Source organism: Emys orbicularis, chromosome 1 (genome assembly GCF_028017835.1).
Source record: "Emys orbicularis isolate rEmyOrb1 chromosome 1, rEmyOrb1.hap1, whole genome shotgun sequence".
NCBI classification, from domain to species: domain Eukaryota; kingdom Metazoa; phylum Chordata; order Testudines; family Emydidae; genus Emys; species Emys orbicularis.
This window is the reverse complement of record NC_088683.1, coordinates 128546949-128567161: the sequence shown is the minus strand read 5'-3', so window position 1 is coordinate 128567161 and position 20213 is coordinate 128546949. Positions and strand designations below refer to the sequence as shown.

Sequence of the window (20213 nt, the reverse complement as noted above, 5' to 3'; positions counted from 1 at the left end):
TACTCTAAACACCATTGGATCATTTAACCCAGACTACATCACCAACTCTATCGATCTAGTTATCCCAGCACTGAGCACCCCTACTGGTTCTGGTACCTAGGCACCACAAGACTTCAGATACTCAAGAGACCTTACACTATCTGACATATCTGAGTCTCCTTTACTCGGTACCGGGGCTGCCTCGGACTCCAGATTCCCCTTCGGCATTATGCTGTGCACCCCTATTCTCCAGAGGGGAGTCAGACAGTGAGCAGGAGGAGGTGGATTCCCATCGCTCCCTCCATGCACCTTATAGTGCTCATTACCAATCTGGACCTCCTCAGCCGTACCGTCAGTCTGATTCTCAGCTTCCCTGGTATGGACAACAATGATTGCCACCATCCTAGTGGCCTTATTGGGATCCATGGCAGGCATGTAGACATCGTGCCTCCCGAAGTTCTAGCATGGCCCACTAGGAACCTATGAAGTGCCCTCAAGAGGTGATGGAGGAACAGGAGGCTGATATTGAGGAAGAAATTACACCTTAGACCAACATCTCATCTTCCTCACCAGATGAGGCAGTGATGCCCCCTCCATTGTCCTTAGCAGAAGGTTTTTTTTTAAACTTTTTCAAAACCTAGCTAAGAGGGTGGCTGACAACTCCAAAGCGCCAGCCTTCCATGAGGGATACTGCTCTGGAGTCACCTAGAGTGGACCACCCATTGGGATGCTACTTGAAGAAGAAGTTACTCACCTTGTGCAGTAATGATGGTTCTTCGAGATGTGACCCCCTATGAGTGCTCCATGACCCACCCTCGTCCCCTGTACCTTGGAGTTCTTATCATGGATTCTGCAATAGAGAAGGAACTGAGGAGAGTTCGCTTGCGCAGTGCTGGTCAGTCTTGTGGCAGAGCACAAGGGAGAAACAGCACATGTGCAGACTGAACGGATGCTGCTACCAAAGTTCTCTGATCAGTAGCAAAAGGATGCAAGCACATCTACGGTGGAGCACCCATAGGGGACACATCTTGAAGAACCATTGTTACTGCACAAGGTGAACTGGCGCGAGAAATTGCAAGCCCGTTAGCGATAATTTTTAATGAATCTGTAAACTCGGGGGTGGTACCGTTGGACTGGAGAATAGCTAATGTGGTTCCTATTTTCAAGAAGGGGAAAAAAAGTGACCCGGGTAACTACAGGCCTGTTAGTTTAACATCTGTAATATGCAAGGTCTTGGAAAAAATTTTGAAGGAGAAAGTAGCTAAGGACCTTGAGGTCAATGGCAATTGGGACAAATTACAACACGGTTTTACGAAAGGTAGATCGTGCCAAACCAACCTGATCTTCTTTGAGAAAGTAACAGATTTTTTAGATAAAGGAAATGCGGTGGATCTAATATACCTCGATTTCAGTAAAGCGTTTGATATGGTACCACATGAGAAGTTATTGGTTAAATTGGAAAAGATGGGGATCGATATGAAAATCCAGAGGTGGATAAAGAACTGGTTAAAGGGGAGACTTCAGCGGGTCGTACTGAAAGGTGAACTGTCAGGTTGGAGGGAGGTTACCAGTGGAGTTCCTCAAGGTTCGGTTTTGGGTCCGATTTTATTTAATCTATTTGTCACTGACCTCGGAACCAAATGTAGGAGTGGGCTGATAAAGTCTGCGGATGATACAAAGTTGGGAGGTATTGCCAATTCGGAGAAGGATCGGGATATCCTGCAGGGAGATTTGGATGACCTTGTAAACTGGAGTAATAGTAATAGGATGAAATTTAATAGTGAAAAGTGTAAGGTGATGCATTTAGGGATGACTAACAAGAATTTTAGTTATAAGCTGGGGACGCATCGGTTGGAAGTAACGGAAGAGGAGAAGGACCTCAGAGTCCTGGTTGATCGCAGGATGACTATGAGTCGGCAATGTGACGTGGCTGTGAAAAAAGCTAATGCGGTCCTGGGATGCATTAGGCGAGGTATTTCTAGTAGGGATAAGGAGGTGCTGGTTCCGTTATAAAAGGCACTGGTGAGACCTCATTTGGAGTACTGTGTGCAGTTCTGGTCTCCCATGTTTAAAAGGGATGAATACAAACTGGAACCGGTACAGAGAAGGGCCACTAGGATGATCCGAGGAATGGAAAATCTGTCGTATGAAAGGAGACTCGAGGAGCTCGGTTTGTTTACCTTAACCAAAAGAAGGCTGAGGGGGGATATGATTGCTCTCTTTAAATATATCAGAGGGATAAATACCAGGGAGGGAGAGGAATTATTTCAGCTCAGTACTACTGTGGATACGAGAACAAATGGATATAAACTGGCCGTTGGGAAGTTTAGGCTTGAAATTAGACGAAGGTTTCTAACTATCAGAGGGGTGAAGTTCTGGAACAGCCTTCCGAGGGAAATAGTGGGGGCGAAAGACCTCTCTGGCTTTAAGATTAAGCTTGATAAGTTTATGGAGGGGATGGTTTGATGGGATAATGTGATTTTAGTCAATAGGTCAATAACGTGCCATCGCTGGTAATTAGTAACAATGATCAATGATGGGATATTAAAAGTTACTACAGAGAACTTTTTTCCAGAGGGTTTGGCTGGAGAATCTTGCTCGCATGCTCGGGGTTCAGCTGATCGCCATATTTGGGGTCGGGAAGGAATTTTCCTCCAGGGTAGATTGGCAGAGGCCCTGGAGGTTTTTCGCCTTCCTCCGCAGCATGGGGCAGGGGTCGCTTGCTGGAGGATTCTCTGCGACTTGAAGTCTTTAAATTATGATTTGGGGACTTCAACAGCCGAGTCAAGGGAGAAGATTATTCCAAGAGTGGGTGGGTCAGCTTTTGTGGCCCGCATCATGCAGGAGGTCAGACTAGATGATCATAATGGTCCCTTCTGACCTTAAAGACTATGAGTGACTTGTTCATCTTCCAGCAATGACTGGTGCTGTTTGAAGTCTCCATAAACTTCCTTTAAACACTTCTGACTATATTGCTAGAGTTTCTGGCTTACAAGGTTCATGTGCTACTACAGTACTGCATAATCAGAAGGATGGATGGCCTGACCTGGGATACAGGTCTTTATGCTCTTTCTAGCCCTGCCAATGAGTTTTTCTCTGTGAGATTGAGCAAATCACTTACTCTCTCTGTTCTTCAGTTCCCTAGCTATCAAATCTCCTCCCCCACCAAAAAAAAATCCTCAATTTTTTTTACCATAATAAATGTATGCCGCATAAAATGATGAATGTTGTACAAGAATGTTATCTTCTAGGATACTGTACAGAAGTTGAATCATTCCACATTCTTTTACAGCCCATTAATTGGCCTTAAGAAGTATTTCAGTTCAGCTCCAACCCTCTCCCAATGTCCTCCTCTCCCCTCTTCTCCTTCTTCCTTCCCTTTTGCACATCTCTCATGTCTTACACTTAACACTGTGACATGATGAATCTACCATGTAGCTCACCTGGCAGAGTGGGTGGGTCTTTGACTGTTTTTGCAGTTTGTTCCTACGGAGGCTGCTGCTGGCCTCTGCTGACTGAACAGATAGGATTTTGCTTTTGTTATGGCTGTGCTCGCTTCGTACTTGTCCTTTTTTGTTTGCTTGTTTGGTTTTGGGTTTTTAAAGTTTTTAAAAACTCTTCCTTTGAAGGAGCTCCATCGTTCTCATCTGGCTGTAATAATTGAAACCAGCTCCAAATTCAGCACCAAATGAGATCTTTCTCACTCTTCTAATATAGTAGGTTTATCTTTCCATCTCTCTCTAAAGTCTCCTCCAACTCACCTGGAGGAATGATCCTTTTTCCTCCTGAGTCTGTCTAGATACGTAAGGTGGCATGTGATGTGTGGGCCTACAGTAATGACCAGTGTTATCCAACAAACTCCTTTGTTTCATGGTGAGGGAAAGAGTAGCCAACTCAACTGGAGGATCTAGTTCAGGAAAGGTAGGGATCAGGAGGGAGTGGAGCTCCCAGGAACAAAGATAATTAAACAGAATACAACTTGACCACAAGGTAGGTATCTTGATAATATATGTTTAATATAAAAATTAACATTTTTGAAAAAGGATTAAATATCAATACTGTGTGTGTGTTTCTCTTTTAAAATGTTAAAAGATCACAAGTAAACAAAAACTAATATTTTCATTTTCATTGTAGGTTTGCAACACAACTACAGACCGGAAACATGCAGACACCTCTTTGGAGAAGTATGTCACTGAACCAGTAATGAACATTGTGAGTGGCTTCTTCAGTTCTCCATTTTCAGATAACAGCACCAGCCTCCAGGTAAGAACAAGGGAGACTGCAACAAATATGTAATTCAGATCATTAATGGAGTCATCTTCTACTCGCTGGAGGGGAGTGCTGCAACTTTCTTTCCTCCTTTATTTCCTCTCTCACTCCTCATGATTCGCACTAACAGTGTAACGCCTCCTGTAAATATGCTCTTGACAAATCGTACTCCTGATGACCCTGATCCAGCAAAGGACTCTTTCTCCACAGAGCATCACATCTGACTTTTGTGACTTCATTGGGCCTTTGCGTGACTATCTCTTTGCAAGATCGGGGCACTTTTGTTTGTGTTTCTAAAAGAGGAAATCTTTGTGGCCCAAGTTGGAAAGTTTCCCACATGTTTGGAACCCAAGAAATCTCCCCATTTTTTTCCTGCAGTATGCTATTTTGTTTAATATCAATGGGAATTTTGATTGAGTAAGGACTGCATGGTTTGACACACTCTATAAGAATGCCAAACTGGTTTATTTTGCATCCTGTACTGAAGAGTGACGATGGTTTAATTGAGTTCTAATTTGAGTATAGAGGCTAAAAGTCATGCATGTAATTTATGTGGCGCATAACTTAGACTTAAAATCATCCTTATAATTACCCTAAAATTAGCTGTTTACCTTTTTGTTTTCAGACACATCAGCCAGTTTTTATTCAACTGCTTCAGTCTGCTTTTAGAATTTACAACTGTACCTGGCCGAACCCTGCACAGAAAGCCTCAGTGGAGTCATGTATCAAAACTTTGGCCGAAGTGGGTATGTGCCAAGTTTTTATTTAATTATTCTTTACTGTGTTTTAAATAAGCCTGAGTTGCGATCCATCCATTGTTTTTTGGGTTGTAGCATCCTGGAAATCAAGGCACTGATAATACTAGAAAATTGTGTTATAATTTCATAAGAACAGCCATACTGGGTCAGACCACAGGTCCATCTAGCCCAGTATCCTGTCTTCCGACAGTGGCCAATGCCAGGTGCTCCAGAGGGAATGAACAGAACAGTTAATCATCAAGTGATCCATCCCCTGTTGCCCATTCCCAGCTTCTGGCAAACAGAGGCTGGGGACACCATCCCTGCCCATCCTGGCTAATAGCCATTGATGCGCCTATCCTCCATGAATTTCACAATGTAAGTCTCAGAAGCTCTGACTTTCAAGTCTCATTTCTTCCCTCTCTTATACCCCATTTGAATCTGTCCCATTCAATGGGGTTGTTCAGGTGAATGGTGGTGTTCAGTAGTGTAAGTGAAAGTAGAATTGGACTCCAAGCAGGTGGTATTCGTCTACGCTATTACATTATGACATAATCTTCTCATACAGAAATGATCTTAAACTGTGTCAGATCATAGGCATTCATAATCATTAAGGCAATACCAAATTCACGGCCATGAAAAATGCATCACGGACCGTCTCCCCACCTGGCAAAATCTGGTCTTTTGTGTGCTTTTATCCTCTACCATGCAGATTTCACGGGGGAGATCAGCGTTTCTCAAATTGGGGGTCTTGACCCAGAAGGGAGTTGCAGAAGGCTCACAAGGTTATTTTAGGGGGGGTAGCAGTATTGCCACCCTTACTTCTGTGCTGCCTTCAGAGCTGGGCAGCCGGAGAGTGGTGGCTGTTAGCCAGGCATCCAGCTCTGAAGGCAGCGCCCCACCAGCAGCACAGAAGAAAGTGTGGCAATACTATACCACAGGGGTAGGCAGCCTTTCAGAAGTGGTGTGCCGAGTCGTCATTTATTCACTCTAATTTAAGGTTTTGCGTGCCGGTAATACATTTAAACATTTTTTAGAAGGTCTCTCTCTATAAGTCTATATTATATAACTAAACTATTGTTGTATGTAAAGTAAACAAGGTTTTCAAAATGTTTAAGAAGCTTAATTTAAAATTAAATTAAAATGCTGATCTTACGCCGCCAGCCTGCTCAGCCCCCTTCCAGTCTGGGGTTCTGTTCACCTAGGCCGGCAGCGGGCTGAGCGGGGCCTGCGGCCGGGACACCGGCTGGCAAGGGGCCGGCAGCCGGGACCCCAGTCCTGGGGGGAGGGGGGGGGGTTTCAGGGCAGAGGGAAGTGGGGATGTGGGGGGGTTCAGGGCAGAAGGCTGGGTGTGTGTGTGGGGGGTCAGGGCAGAGGGCTGGGGGTGTGTGGGGGTGCAGAGCAGAAGGCTGGGTGTGTGGGGGGGTCAGGGCAGAGGGCAGTGGGGTGTGAGGGGTGTAGGGCAGAAGGCTGGGTGTATGGGGGGGGTTCAGGGGTCAGGGCAGAAGGCTGGGTGTGGGGGGGGTTCAGGGGTCAGGGCTGGGGGTGTGTGGGGGTGCAGTGCAGAAGGCTGGGTGTGGGGGGGGTTCAGGGGTCAGGGCAGAGGGCTGGGGGTGTGTGGGGGTGCAGGGCAGAAGGCTGGGTGTGGGGGGGGAGTTCAGGGGTCAGGGCAGAGGGCTGGGTGTGTGTGTGGAGGTGCAGGGCAGAAGGCTGGGTGTGTGGGGGGGTTCAGGGCAGAGGGCTGGGGTGCTCGGCTCGTGGGGGTGCTCCCAGTCCCCTGCCCTGAGTGGCTCATGGCAGGGGGCTGGAAGGGATATGCCCTGTTCCACCCCCTTCCCCAAGGTCCCGTCCCCACCTCTTCTCTGCCTCCTCTACGGAGCAGCGAGCATGCTGCCACTCCTCTCCCTCCCCCTCGCAAGGGCCATCAGCTGATCGGCGCAGGGAAGAAGAGGAGGAGGGGCAGGAAAGCACCACACTGGGGGAAGAAGCGGGGGAGATGGGAAGCTTGGCTGCTGCAGGACCAAGCTTCTGCCTCCTGCCCCCGCAGGGGAGAGCAGTGGGCGGGGGGGCTGAGTGGGGCTGGGAGCTTGGACCGCGGCAGGCAGCAGCGTGCCACTCAAAATTGGCTTGCGTGCCGTGTTTGGCACGTGTGCTGTAGGTTGCCAACCCCTGCTATACCATGCCACCCTTACTTCTGCACTGCTGCAGGCAGCGACTCTGCCTTCAGAGCTTGGCTCCCAGCCAGCAGCCGCCACTCTCCACCTGCCTAGCTCTGAAGGCAGCGCCACTGCCAGGAGCAATGCAGAAGTAAGGGTAGCTGTACTGCAAACCCCACTCCCTACAATAACCTTGAGACCTTCCCACAACTCCTTTTTGGGTCAGGACCCCTACAATTACAACACGGTGAAATTTCAGATTTAAATAGCTTAAATCGTGAAATTTATGATTTTAAAAATCCAATGACAGTGAAATTGACCAAAATGGACCATGAATTTGGCAGGGACCTAATAATCATTGTAGACTCCATTCTGTGGTAAGGCACAGCCCGTAGTAGTAGGTGGTGTATAGCTGTGTCATCTTTGGAAACATCCCAGGGAAGGAATTGTGGACCAATCAACCAACATTCCCTCCTTTGCTCCTGGGAGATGTTAAGTTATTGCTCGCCTGACTCTCATGCTAGCTCAGTTGTTCTGGCCAGTGAGTTGAAACCAAACCCTGAACTTCCCTGATCACTCTTTACTCTCCTGCTCAGGGAAAAGAATAAGCAGGTGCCTTTACTTACTCTTTCACAACACTGGTCCAGGTAGCCTGCCTAAAGGTGTGCAGTGGATTCTTACTGCTCTGCCTGTACACATACTCCAAATCAGAATTTGGTCCTTAAGTCAACTACATAATTTAGTAGTACTGAGCTAGAATTCATTAAGGGCTAGAGTATTCAACCCTTACTCACTTTGAAACCAACGAGACTACTTGTGAGAATAAATGCTCACCCACAAAAGTAGCCCCAATCTAGCCCCAAACAAGTAAATGCTCCAGAAAAAAAATCTATTAAACAATTAATCCATAACCATTAGAAATTTTTTAAAGGAATTAAAATATCATGTTGTCTGTGTCAAAGGAGAAGACTTTAATTTTTCTTCTGTAGGAGTTTAATCCTAAAGAAGAACTGTCACAGATATTTAGCTAGCATTGGCAAAGGTTCAGTTTTAGGATTCAATTTCCACAAAAACAGTATTTTAAAATCTTTTACTTTGTCATGGAAAAGACGATTTGATGTAGATATTTTCTAAAAATGAGCCATTTTGATTGACATTTTCCAAATTCTTTCTGTTTTGAAATCTGCTCAGCCAAAGCAAGCCCAATCAGTGCTGTTATTCTAACCGCATTTTTGTGGCACTACACACTTTGGCCTGGTCTACACTTACCCCCCAAGTCGAAGTAAGGTACGCAAATTCAGCTACGTGAATAACGTAGCTGAATTCGACATACCTTACTTCGAATTTACCGCGGTCCACACGCGGCAGGCAGGCTCCCCCGTCGACTTCGCCGAGCTGGAGTACCGCAGTCGACGGGGATCACTTCCTGGTTCGATTTATCGCGTCCACACCAGACGCGATAAATCGAACTCGGAACTTCGATCCGCAGCCGTCGAACTACCGGGTAAGTGTAGACTAGCCCTTTGAGTAGTTTTGAAAGCAGCTAGACAACTTGTGGACAACATGAATAAGAAGGGGAGGGAGGGACAGAATCATGATGTTAGAAGCTTGATAGATATAGTTGCTTTAATTTTTTTAAAAAGTTATAGTAAATAACCCCACCACTCTGAGATGGTCTCTTGGACGTTTGCTGCGTCTGTAACATTGCAACAACTGACTCTAAATTTAGATTTCAGATTTATTTTACAGTAGTTTCATTTAATGCTTTTGCCAAAGCATCTCATTAACATTTTGTGTGAATTAGTCTAGCAATTTAGCAGCGTACAATTTTTATTTGTTGTGCAAACTGGCTTAATTATGGATCCATCTGGCAGGAGAAGTTAAAAAGTTGAAGATGTTCTTTGTTCCTTATCCCACTGATTTTACAGCTTCAAATAAAGGACCCAGTCCTACAAACCCTTAACTCATATGACTAATGCTCACTCATGGCAACAGCCCTTCTCTGCTCCCCTCCTGCACTCCTGGTATAGGCCATCAGAAAATTACTGCCTTTGGGAACTAGGAGCAAACAGGGAAGGAACTAGGGGGCTGAAGGATTTTTGTGTCATAATGTCCCCTCGTGGATTAGTGTGTTACCAGTTGTTCAGATCTGTACCTAAAGTCAAAATCCAGCCCACTTAAGTCAGTGTGCCACTTCATATCTACATGGGTACATAAAAGGTTTAGTGTTCTCTTGTCTGTGGCTCTCTTTTGTTTTTTTTCCGGGAAGGCTTATGTGCTGCAAGTAGCAGATGTGAGGTTGACCTTGACTTTTCTTCAAATTGGTGGATTTTTTCCATATCTTGTGGAGTTCCTACATTCCTCTATTGTACTGTAATCTATTGTATTCTGTTTTCTCATATATCTTGTATTGCATAGAGATATTTAAAATAACCTGCTAGATTGTGCTGTTCTAAACTGGAAATCCAATAAAACAGAGGGCCAGATGTGGGCTAACCCTTGCATTGGTACATGAGGGAGAGGAGGATGGCTCAAAGAACCTCCCTCATACTTTGGCTTCTCGCACATGTGCTGACTGCATCTAAAGCCCTTGCAAACCTTCAAGGGCAGTGGATGCTCAAGGCTAGCTTCACCCAAAGGGGTGGGGAAAAGATGAGGCCATGGCTCATACTACTACTGTGGGGTTGAGCTGGGCTGCCACTGAGGAGCCTCACACTGTATCCTTCTTAGGGGCTTCCTTAAGCACAATCCCTCTTGCAGCTCCTACTGGGGCAGGGAATCTCTGTACTACCTTCTACTTAGGGCAGGGGTCGGCAACCTGCAGCTCCAGAGCTTCATGTGGCTCTTTGGCTGCCCCCTTGCAGGCAGCCGTTTTTTGAGGGGGTGTGAGGTACAAGCTCTGGCCGGGAGGCGCTTACCACAGGTGGCTCCTGGCCGGCAGCACAGCAGGGCTCTGGCCCCATGCCACTCCCGGAAGCGGCTGGCTGCTGGCAGGTCTCTGTGCGCCCCTTGGGGGGAGGGGAGCAGCGGGTCTCTGTGTGCTGCCCGTGCCCGCAAGCACCACCCCCGCAGCTCCCATAGGCCAGGAACTGGCCAATGGGATCTGTGATGATGGTGCTGGGGGTAGGGGCAGCATGCGGTGCTGTTTCCCCCCCCCCCCCCCGCCAGGAGCATGTAGAGACGTGCCCAGCAGCCAGCCGCTTCTGGGAGCAGCGTGGGGCCAGGGCAGGCAGGCAGCCTGCCTGAGCCCTGCTGCACCACCGGGCAGGAGCCACCTGTGGTAAGCACCTCCCAGCCAGAGCCAGCACCTAGCACCCTCTCCTGCATCCCAACTCCCTGCCCCAGGTCAGAATCCCCTCCTGCACCAATCTCCCTCCCAGACCCTGCATCCCCTCCTGCATCCCAATCCCGTGCCCCAGGCCGGAGCTCCCTCCTGTTTATATTCAAATTCAAATGGCAAAAGTCACATTAAAAGTATTGGTGAGATTAAAGTTATTACTAATGTTCAATCGTTATTAGTTGATAAATTCTAACTCTACAAGTAGCTTTGCGTGTGATGTGGCTCTCGAAATATTTTGGTCAAAGACAAAAACAAAAAAAGGCTCTTCTTCTTTGAAAGCTTGCCGACCCCTGACTTAGGGCTATGTTCAGGGGCACAGTCTGGCGATGATGTGCCTATTTCCCAATCTGCAGGGACATAGTATTTGGGGAGTTAAAATATGCATGAAAGCATTGTTGTTGTTGTTATCTTGCTGTATTTGCACACCTAAAAGATTGTGATGGATGAGGAGGAGTTTTGATGAGGAGTGAACAAGTGAAAGCAAAGGGGGGGAAAAATTAGAGCTTTTCACTAATAGCTCTGTATATACATTTAGCTAAGATTTAAACCTAGTGTTGTGTGCAGAGGTTGTAGACATGGTGCTAAATCCTGCTGGCCTTTCCTATGTGAGTCTGATTCTGTGCTAACTGAAGCCCACACAGCCAAATTGAAAGCTGTAGGTTTGCATGAGGGTAGCTGAAGACAGAACTTGGCCTACTGGAGAAGGACTAGCTGTGAAAGTAAGGGAAGCTAAGTGAGACAAATTCTGCCTTTACATAATTGCTATACAATCCCATTGAAGACAGTGGAGCAAATCCTACATACTTTACTCATGTGGATAGTCCCATTGACGTCAAGTACTCCTGTAAGTCAAGGATTTGGCCCACTGGGGTTGCACAGGGGTCACTGCAGTATTTAGCTAAGCATAGCCAGATTTTCCAACTGTTCAGCACCCACACTGGAAGCCAAATATTCAGAAGAACTCAGCATCCACTTAGGCACCTTCATAATGCTTGGTACTCAGAAGCGTCCATTGTGGTGCTTATTTTGTTGCCTAGATAGGAGCTTGAACTCTTTAGGAAAATCTGCCCCCAGATGCAGTTGTGGAGCACGTTTGAAAATCTGATCCCTAGTGATAATGTATATTGTACTCCTTTTCCTGTATGCTGCTCCATCAAGCACAAAATTCTGCTGCATGTCCACATGAGATAAGATAAAGATTTCTTCGTTAATACAAATAGCCGTACCAGGCTTGACTTTAGGCTAGATATGTGAGCACTCTCCTATCTGTTTTTTTTTTTTTTTTTAATTGAGTGTTTGACAGTTTCAATGTTAGGACCTTCATGTTTCACAGCATGGTTTTTCTGAAAAGATTTTGCCTATTTCAGACCAAAGGTGTATTGGGCGGATTTATAGCAGGGACCAGAAGTTTTTGCTGGAAAATAAATTTAGTGTAGCATTGAATGAACAAACATAATTTTTATTTATTTCCTTTTGTGGTAGCCCTGGGTTCAGAAATGAATCCCAGCAGGTACAAAGATCATACACAGAGTTCCCAGGATATCAAAGATCCATGTGACGATACACTTTTAAAAGCCCTGTTTCAGAGTAAGTTTAAGAAATGTACATTCTGCTCAGTGCTGGCAGGTGGATGTAAGTATTGCCTTAAGAGTTTAAGATCATTACATCTGTCGTCTTATGAGCACTGCAGGAATGTATGTGATCTTCCAGGCCAACAAAAGGCAAGGTGCAAAAGCTAATTTCTTATTGCCCTGAGACTTCAACTCCTCTTGACTACCAGGGAAAAACTTCATAAGAGTTTCAGGCTTCACTTACTACTTTTGTCTCCAGGCAGATTTATCTGCCTTCAGTTCAGAAAGGAGCTGTAGGGACTTGTCTCCTTTTGCAGACCTTTCTCAGGCTCTACCCTTCTCACCACTGATACTTTGTGTGCGCTTCTTAACGCCACCTGTCTTTAGCCATCTGTCCATATTTCACTGTCATGTACAGTTATAGTGCAACATATACAACCAAAACCCCCCCTAAGTTCTGAGCTCAGTTAGACTGGATAGTTGCTGGGCAACTGAACCCGCTCTGCACAGTGACTGGAGGTGAGGGCTCTGTGTATCTGTGTTCTCATTGGCACATCTTGAAGTAAATTAACTACCGTATTTTATATAACAGCTTCATCTGAGTAGACTATTATGGGTATGCATACCACAGTTTGGGAACACCTGCCCTAAAAAATCTGGAGGGCTTGAGGCCAGTCCTGACTCTTCGTTTAAAATGCAAAAAAAAAAAAAAAAAATCTTGTGAAATATCCGTTTTTCCACGTGGTAACGTTGCAAGATGTCACCCATCCTCACGCCAAAGGGACTGGGCAGTAGGCATCCGCTTTCTGGTTACAGTTTTCTCATGTTCCACAACCCAGTCGTGTGCCGATTTACTCAGGTAAAGAAAAGCATGTCTGGGTAATAGAGCCCAATCCTGCTCCCATTGAACTCAGTGGCAAAACCCACATTGATATAATGGTGTGGGATCAGACTCTTAGTTTCCAAGCTAAACAATGTTCCAGGGTCCCTTTCAAATAGCCAGCATTGCTGCTTAGTTAAGCAATGACTGTTAGTGCATCATACTCCAACACATGCTTTTTCTGCTGCTACGAGATCAAAGAACTGCAATATATTGAATTACATGCTGGCTAAACCTGAATATATTATCCCCATTTTCTATAAAGTATCTATTAACATTGTTCTGTATTTCTCCACCCGCAGGGAATCAAAGATATTCGCTCTAGAGGCTTTTTATACAGCAATTTTGCATTGCACACAGGATGTCTGCTAATCTATTTATAAAGGTCCTCGTTATAGCTTTTTATTGTAAAGGTTTTACTTATGCCATATTCCTTGTATGCATTTTGTCTACATCTCAGATAGAGAACGAGGTGTAAAGGACCTTTCAGTAGCAGGACCATGACTTTACCATTACCATCGTGACTGAAATTAATGGGATTACTCACACAAGCAAGCAGTGGCAGGATCAGTCCCTACATTTTATTACTTCACAATAGCGGAGGTCAAAAAAATCTTCTGGTCTATTTCTTTAGCACTTCCAAGCCAAGTGATGTCAGTCATTACCAACTCAGATTCTAGGACAATAGGTGGTAAGATGCTGTATGAGAGAAACAAAGAGAATTCCAATTCCCATCCTATTGGAGCAGTGGATGCTAATTATAAGAATGCTATTTCAGCTCACTGCAATTCCACTATACTGGTATATAGAATCTGGGGAAAACCTGTAAGGTTTGCATACATGTGCTGTAAGGTGTTTTTCTTCTACCATAAAAAGTTACAAATAGGAAACATTAAACTTGGAATCTAGGCTCAATATTATTGTCTCTTTTTGAAATGATTATTTGTGTGTTAATACCCATACAGATGGACTGTCCTAAAATAATTCCTTCACCTCAGCAGACTTCATTTTACTTCCCATTTGAGTTTTTCACAAAATGGAGAAGGAAGAACACTCATCTTCCATTTTCAATTTTTTTTTAGTTCAAATCAAATTATTATAATATTGTTACATTTCTGACAGCAGGGAGAATACATTTCAGACAAAGCACATATTTTATTCTATTTTAACTGTTTGTGTTTCCCTAATTGCAAGAAAAATTCAATGATGATCTTTTTGTGAAATGATAAATATTTTAACTTAAGTTTTCAGCTGGAAGAAAATATATGTGCTGCCAATGAAAGGTACCAGATTGGCAGCCTTGTGCATTGTCTACACAAAGCTTTTATTTCCTGTAAAAACTTCCTACCATTGCTACCATCAACGTCTTTCCAACCAGATTTATTTATTAAGCAGTCAGTAAATGATTAAGGAGCTGGCGGGACTGATTTATGAAGCAAGATTAATTGAACTAAATATGTATTGCTCAGTTAAGTGGCAACAGGGCTGGGTGGGAGAACACAATAGCTGTCTGTTTACACCCCGTAGGTACTGGTAATGAGGGAGCGGGAATGTTTAGGGTGGTACAAGGGGGTATAATTACTGTAAAAGATAATGGGATAAAAACCTCCTAACTGTGAGAGTTTTTAGTCTGAGGAATAATCTTCCTAGGGAAGTCAATGGTGAGAGCGCCGTCCATGGAAATTCTGAAAATTAAATTGGACGTAGACGTAGACAAGATGGTGTAGTGGAAGAACAGTCCTTAACCAGCAGGGGAATGGAATAGATGTCCTACTGTGATAGGCCTGGTCTAATTCCAATTTCTATTGTTCTGTGAAAGAACCTACATGTACATATTATTTTTCAAATATAGACACCCGGCTTCCAGGCCAGGTTTAGCCCTGTTGCTAGTGAGTACAGAGTGCTCTTTTGACTTCAAAAACAAGGTGTCCAGTGGCACCTTAAAGACTAACAGATTTATTTGGGCATAAGCTTTCGTGGGTAAAAAAACCTCACTTTGCCCACCTGCACGTGGGACCTGAATTTAGCTATTGCTTATAGTGACTGTAATGCTCACTCTTTATTTTGGGTCCCATTCTGCCTATATACCCAAGCAGTTTGCACGTTGAAGGGAGCAGAGAAACTGGTGCATTGAGTTCACAAGAAACCATTCCAGAATTTTTACATGTTGGTCTAGCTGAATGCATTGTCAGCGTCACTTTTTTCAGCTGGCATCATTTACTCATTGGTCTTGGTGCTGGACTGTGTTTGTTGCTAGTGGGAATGTGTGTGCACTGGTGCAGGGGTTCTCAACCTTTTTCTTTCTGAGGCCCCGCTATAAAAACTCCACGGCCACCAGTGCCACAGTAATTGGTTTTCTGCATATAAAAGCCAGGCTGGAGTTAGGGCAGGACAATTGCCTGGGGTCCCATGCCACAGGGGCCCCCATGAAGCTACATTGGTCAGGCTTTGGCTTCAGCCCTGGGTGGCAGGGCTCAGAGCCCCAGACTTCAGCCCCATGCGGTGGGGCTTTGGCTTTCTGCCCTGGGCCCCAGCTAGTCTAACACTGGCCATGCTTGGAGGCCCCCCTGATACCTGCTTGCAGCTCCCCAGGGAACCCCGAGACCGTGGTAGAGAACCACTGTGCTAATGGGAGTATATGTGTGCGCACCAGCCTGGGAGCTAGTCACATCTGTTTCCCAGCAAACCAGGCTTCCTCAGACAGTGAAGAACACCCCGAGTTATTAGAGGTGAAATTCAGCCTGGTGCAGAAGTGGGACTGAGATGGTATATAGGCCTGTGCTGACCCTCTGCACAAGAGTGAATTACACTCTAGATGAGCATATGTTCTAGTCCACTGTGGTGGGATTGTGGCTGGGTACACAAGTGACATACCAAGCTGCTTGTGCAATCACACAATCGATTGCATCCTTTCCCCGCACTGCACATCAGTCACCCCAAGGGCAGGATTTAATCAGTTTCTGGCCTCATCTTCTTTTGATTCTGACCCTGGTTTGCAAGTTGTTTGTCTGTTTTCCAAAAGTATTCCAAAGTGGAGCAAAACCAAACATGCTTTTAAATATTTTATTTTCATACTTTAAGGGAGATTGACACGTTTTGAAGAGGAAAGCAGCCTACAACACCTAAATTAAAAATAAATATTTATGTTCACATTTGTTCGTCAGCTTTCCAAAATGTAAAAATATGTTTCATGTTGTTTTAAATAATGAAATGTGAAACAAATGAAAGATAAACTTTCTACAAGCTGCAAGGAAATAAGAAGACAAAGCCTTTGTTTATAGCTTAGATTTCAACAATGCCCTTTGACAATCAATACAACTCTTAATTACAAATGGAATTATACATATAAGAACTGTTCAAAACAAAGGAGCATTTTTTTCTGGTTTTCTTTGTGATAGTTTTAATTAGCTGCAACTCTTTGAACAATCATAGCCCTTGACTGCTATTCAGACACTGATGGAAGTTGTTAACTTCAAATAATATCTGTGGGGATGTAGAAGTACAGGGGTTCCCGCACCACATGCTCCGCTGTTAATATATTCTCAGGTATATTGGAATTCTGCATACCTAATATTTAAGTGCAAATTAACATTATCCCATAACTTTCCAGTGATTGACATGATAGGGAAAAATAATCCAGGTAGAACAACATGCAGAAACAATAACTACAAATAATGGCCAGTCATACATTGTGCTTTTCTCTTAATAACCACGTACCCCTTCTCCAAAACAAATAGAAGTTGGGGGTGCGGGGGGGCAAACTGGGCTGCCATGTGAAAGCAGCTTCTCTTGACACTGGCGATGAATGGGTTGTGCAGCTGCTGGGAAATGCATCTTCCCATATTTGGCACAACACCACTACTTAATTCCCCAAGGCAAACTCTCTTTTAAGGAAAGTGTCTACCAGAGATGCAAGTCTATTCAAGGGGAGCTGCACCTCCTGCACCAGTTTGGCTCAGCTGCCTGTGCTCCAGACACAAGCACGGGTTAGGCATTGGGATATGCTAGTGTGGAGTCTTGCAGAGTCCTATTGAAATCAATGGGTCTCAGCACTAATAGGTCCCACTGCAGCATTGGGGATGTGGAAGGTAGAGCAATCTTGCTCTAGTCCAGAATATCATTAGTTCAGTTCCATACCAGGATTTGGGTTTATTCCAAGTGCTGGCATTGCAGTATAGTACTTGGGGAGAGGGGGAGGTCCCTGTTGGTCTTCAGAGATGCATTGTCCTTGCCAACGGTAACGGGGCGATGACTCACCAGTGCGGTGCCTCCTGCTGGTCATCCTGGGAATTAGCTCTTGTCCAGGTCCGGAGCGCCGTCTGCTGGGCGATGTCTTGCTTGCCGCTGGCCCTGGTGTCCCTCCCGGACCCTGGTGCCCCTTCTCTCAGGGTTCTGCCCCCTGCAGTACACCACAGTCTCTCTGGGTCTCCCCTCCCCAGGGAACCCCCAACCCATTATCCCCACCTCGCCTCAGTTTTGGGCTAATGCTAGTCACCATCTAGCCCCCGCTCACTGGGGCGGACTGCAGTATAATTGGCAAGGAGGGTTTGGACCTGCTGCCTCTGCCTGCCCTTGGGCTGCCCTCTGCAACCCCAGTACCTTTTCTGGCCTTTAGTAAGGCCTGCAGCCTGAGGGTTTTCCAGGCTGGAGCTCCCCAGCCCCGCTGGCCTTCCCCCAGCCCTGCTCCACTCTGGGTACCTTGCTCAGCAGCCAGTCCCCTCCCTCTCAACAGCTAGAGAGAGACTGACTTAGCTCCAGCCTAGCAGCCCCTTTATAGGGCCAGCTGTGGCCTGATTGGGGCATGGCCCCAGCTTAGGCTACTTTCCCAATCAGCCTAGGTTTTTCTCTCAGCCCCGGCCCTCTCCAAGGCTGCTTTTACCCCTCCGGGCAGACCACCCCGCTACACCAACGTATACCCTGATACAATAAAGCATTTAAATGCCTGCATAACTTTAAGCATGTATGTAGTACTTTTGAGGCTGATGCATACGCACTGAAGTCAACAGAAACACTCCCACTGACTTCAGTGGGGTTTGGATCAGGCGCAGTGGTACTTCTCGCATGATCAAAGCTGTACATGTGTTTAAATGCTTTGCAGGATCAGGACCATGTTCTATCTCTCAGTAATGTGTACTAACTATGCTAGAAAACATTAATCTTATTACAAAATGCTTTGGGAATACCTTGAGTATCAAAGGAATCAAACACTTCAGAATTGCTCACTCAGGTTTTAAGTACTTACTTCAAAGGCAATGTTGGTGTAATAAGAAAAATAGGCAGCTTTTAGTTACTGGTTTATTTACCTGAAGAACACTAGCAATCTAGAATATTTTTTCTGTTGCTCAGACATTTATTAAGGATAACACTGTGCTATGGAAATTAAGTAAAGTCGTAAATAAAACTAATAGGCAGCAAGGGGGTGATTCCTAACTTTTCAAGCACGTCAGCAAATCTGCCTCCTATTGTCGCTGTGTCTACCTGACATTACTTGTTGAACCTCAAACATTCCACACAGACACTTAAAAGAATGCCACTCTGGTCCATTGCAGCATGGAGGGATCTGTGTAACCCAGATTTCCTGCGTAGAAGATAGTACATCAGAATTATTTATGGCATTCCCCTTTTTTTGAAAAGGCCGTCACAATTAACATGGCATTAGCTGAACTATTGGTGCCTTGTAGGAACTGGTGCAAGATTTCTCTACCTCTTACCTTCAAGCCTAAAAATCAACTTGTATAGTTCTTCGGCTATTTATTAATTATTACTCCTTTGCATTGTGGTAGAACCCAGGAGCCTCAGTCATTGATCAGGACTGCATTGTGCCAGGCATTGTACATTATGATCACATAAAGGGTAGAAGTGGACGGGGGGAACAAACGAAGCTGGAGTCCTTTTATATGTCTAAGTAGTTTAAGTGCATAAAACATGCAGGCAACACTGGGATATATGGGGTACATGCATATCTATATCTAAGAAGACTAAAAAGAATTTTCAAATTTACTCTTAAATGGATAAGTAGCTACTGAAATAATAATTGCTAATTTTGCTGCTGTTGCTAATGTCTTTGTAATTGATTTCATCTGAATCATTTCAATTGATTCATTCTTTAAAGCAGAGGTGTACCTTTTACCTATGAGAAATAAGAAATCATGGACCAGATCTTCAGCTGGTATAAATTGGTGTAGCTTTATTAACTTAAATAGTGCTACACTGATTAACACCAGGTGAGGATCTGGCCCTTATTTTTAAAGGGTGAAATCCTGGCCCCACTGAAGTCAAGGGCAAAAGGCTCCTTGTATGGGATCTGGATTTCACCCAAAATGATTTACAGAGGACCCGAAAGCATTCTTTATTGTAAATGTTGTCTTCTGCTTAAAGCAAAGAACCGTGGGATTGCAATTCCGGTGGATTTAGACAGCCAGGTAAATACCCTGTTCATGAAGAGTCATTCCAATATGGTGCAGAGAGCGGCCATGGGATGGAGAATGTCTGCCCGCAGTGGACCTCGTTTTAAAGAAGCTCTTGGAGGGCCTGCCTGGGATTACAGGAATATAATTGAAAAACTGCAGGTATGGTAGCAAATGCCTGATGCTGTGTGTGTGACCGTGCGTTTTGTCTAGATATGTTCGTGACAGTAAGAACAACCCAAGGACAGAGGGCAAGGGGCACTCTGATATCTAGCAGTGAGAGTCAGCTGGCCTGAGCAGCTCAGTATATCTCAACTCGCTATTGTTATAATCTCTGTCTAAAAGGTGTCATGTAATATGCACACTGTTTTGGTGAAATTTGGGGCTGTGGGAGTGTGTTGGGGTCATCTTGCTGTTGTAACCAAGCTGGTGGAAGCCTGAGTGGGGTTGGGGGTGTAGACAAGCTGCTGGGGTCAGAGCTGCTGAGCCAGGGCTGTCTAAGCACCCAGATATGCAGGATGTAACCTGCATCCCTCTTCCTGATGTGAGCATCCCAGGTTGGGAGCTACAGCAGCAAAACATTGTGAGACGCCCAGGATTGCAGGGCTAGTGGTGACACAGCCCCTCCCTGGTCTGGATTGCTCCCCTGAACCCTGATTGGACCATCACAATGTTGTATACACCTATTCAAAGGGAAGCCAACACCTTGGGCCTTGCACTCCTATGACCTAATTCAGCCCCCACAGGAGTCAATGGGAGTCTTTTGCCCCTGGGCCATTATGATTGCCAGAGCAAAGCAAGACCAGCCAGGTCTTATTTCTCATGACCATGCCCCTACTGCAGGTACAAAAAGTTAAGAGTGGTGTAGGAATCG

The 20213-nt window shown here is 45.2% G+C and overlaps 1 protein-coding gene across 3 annotated transcripts in view; it reads left to right on the top strand.

Moving 5' to 3' along the window:
* Positions 1–20213, top strand: part of ITPR2 (inositol 1,4,5-trisphosphate receptor type 2) — a 336580-nt gene that overhangs the window by 171572 nt on the left and 144795 nt on the right. For all 3 annotated transcript variants that reach the window (XM_065418887.1, XM_065418895.1, XM_065418878.1), the window contains 3 exons: positions 4114–4242; positions 4874–4994; positions 19311–19501. In XM_065418887.1, coding sequence (XP_065274959.1) covers positions 4114–4242; positions 4874–4994; positions 19311–19501 — 441 coding nt within the window. The remainder of the gene's footprint in view (positions 1–4113; positions 4243–4873; positions 4995–19310; positions 19502–20213) is intronic.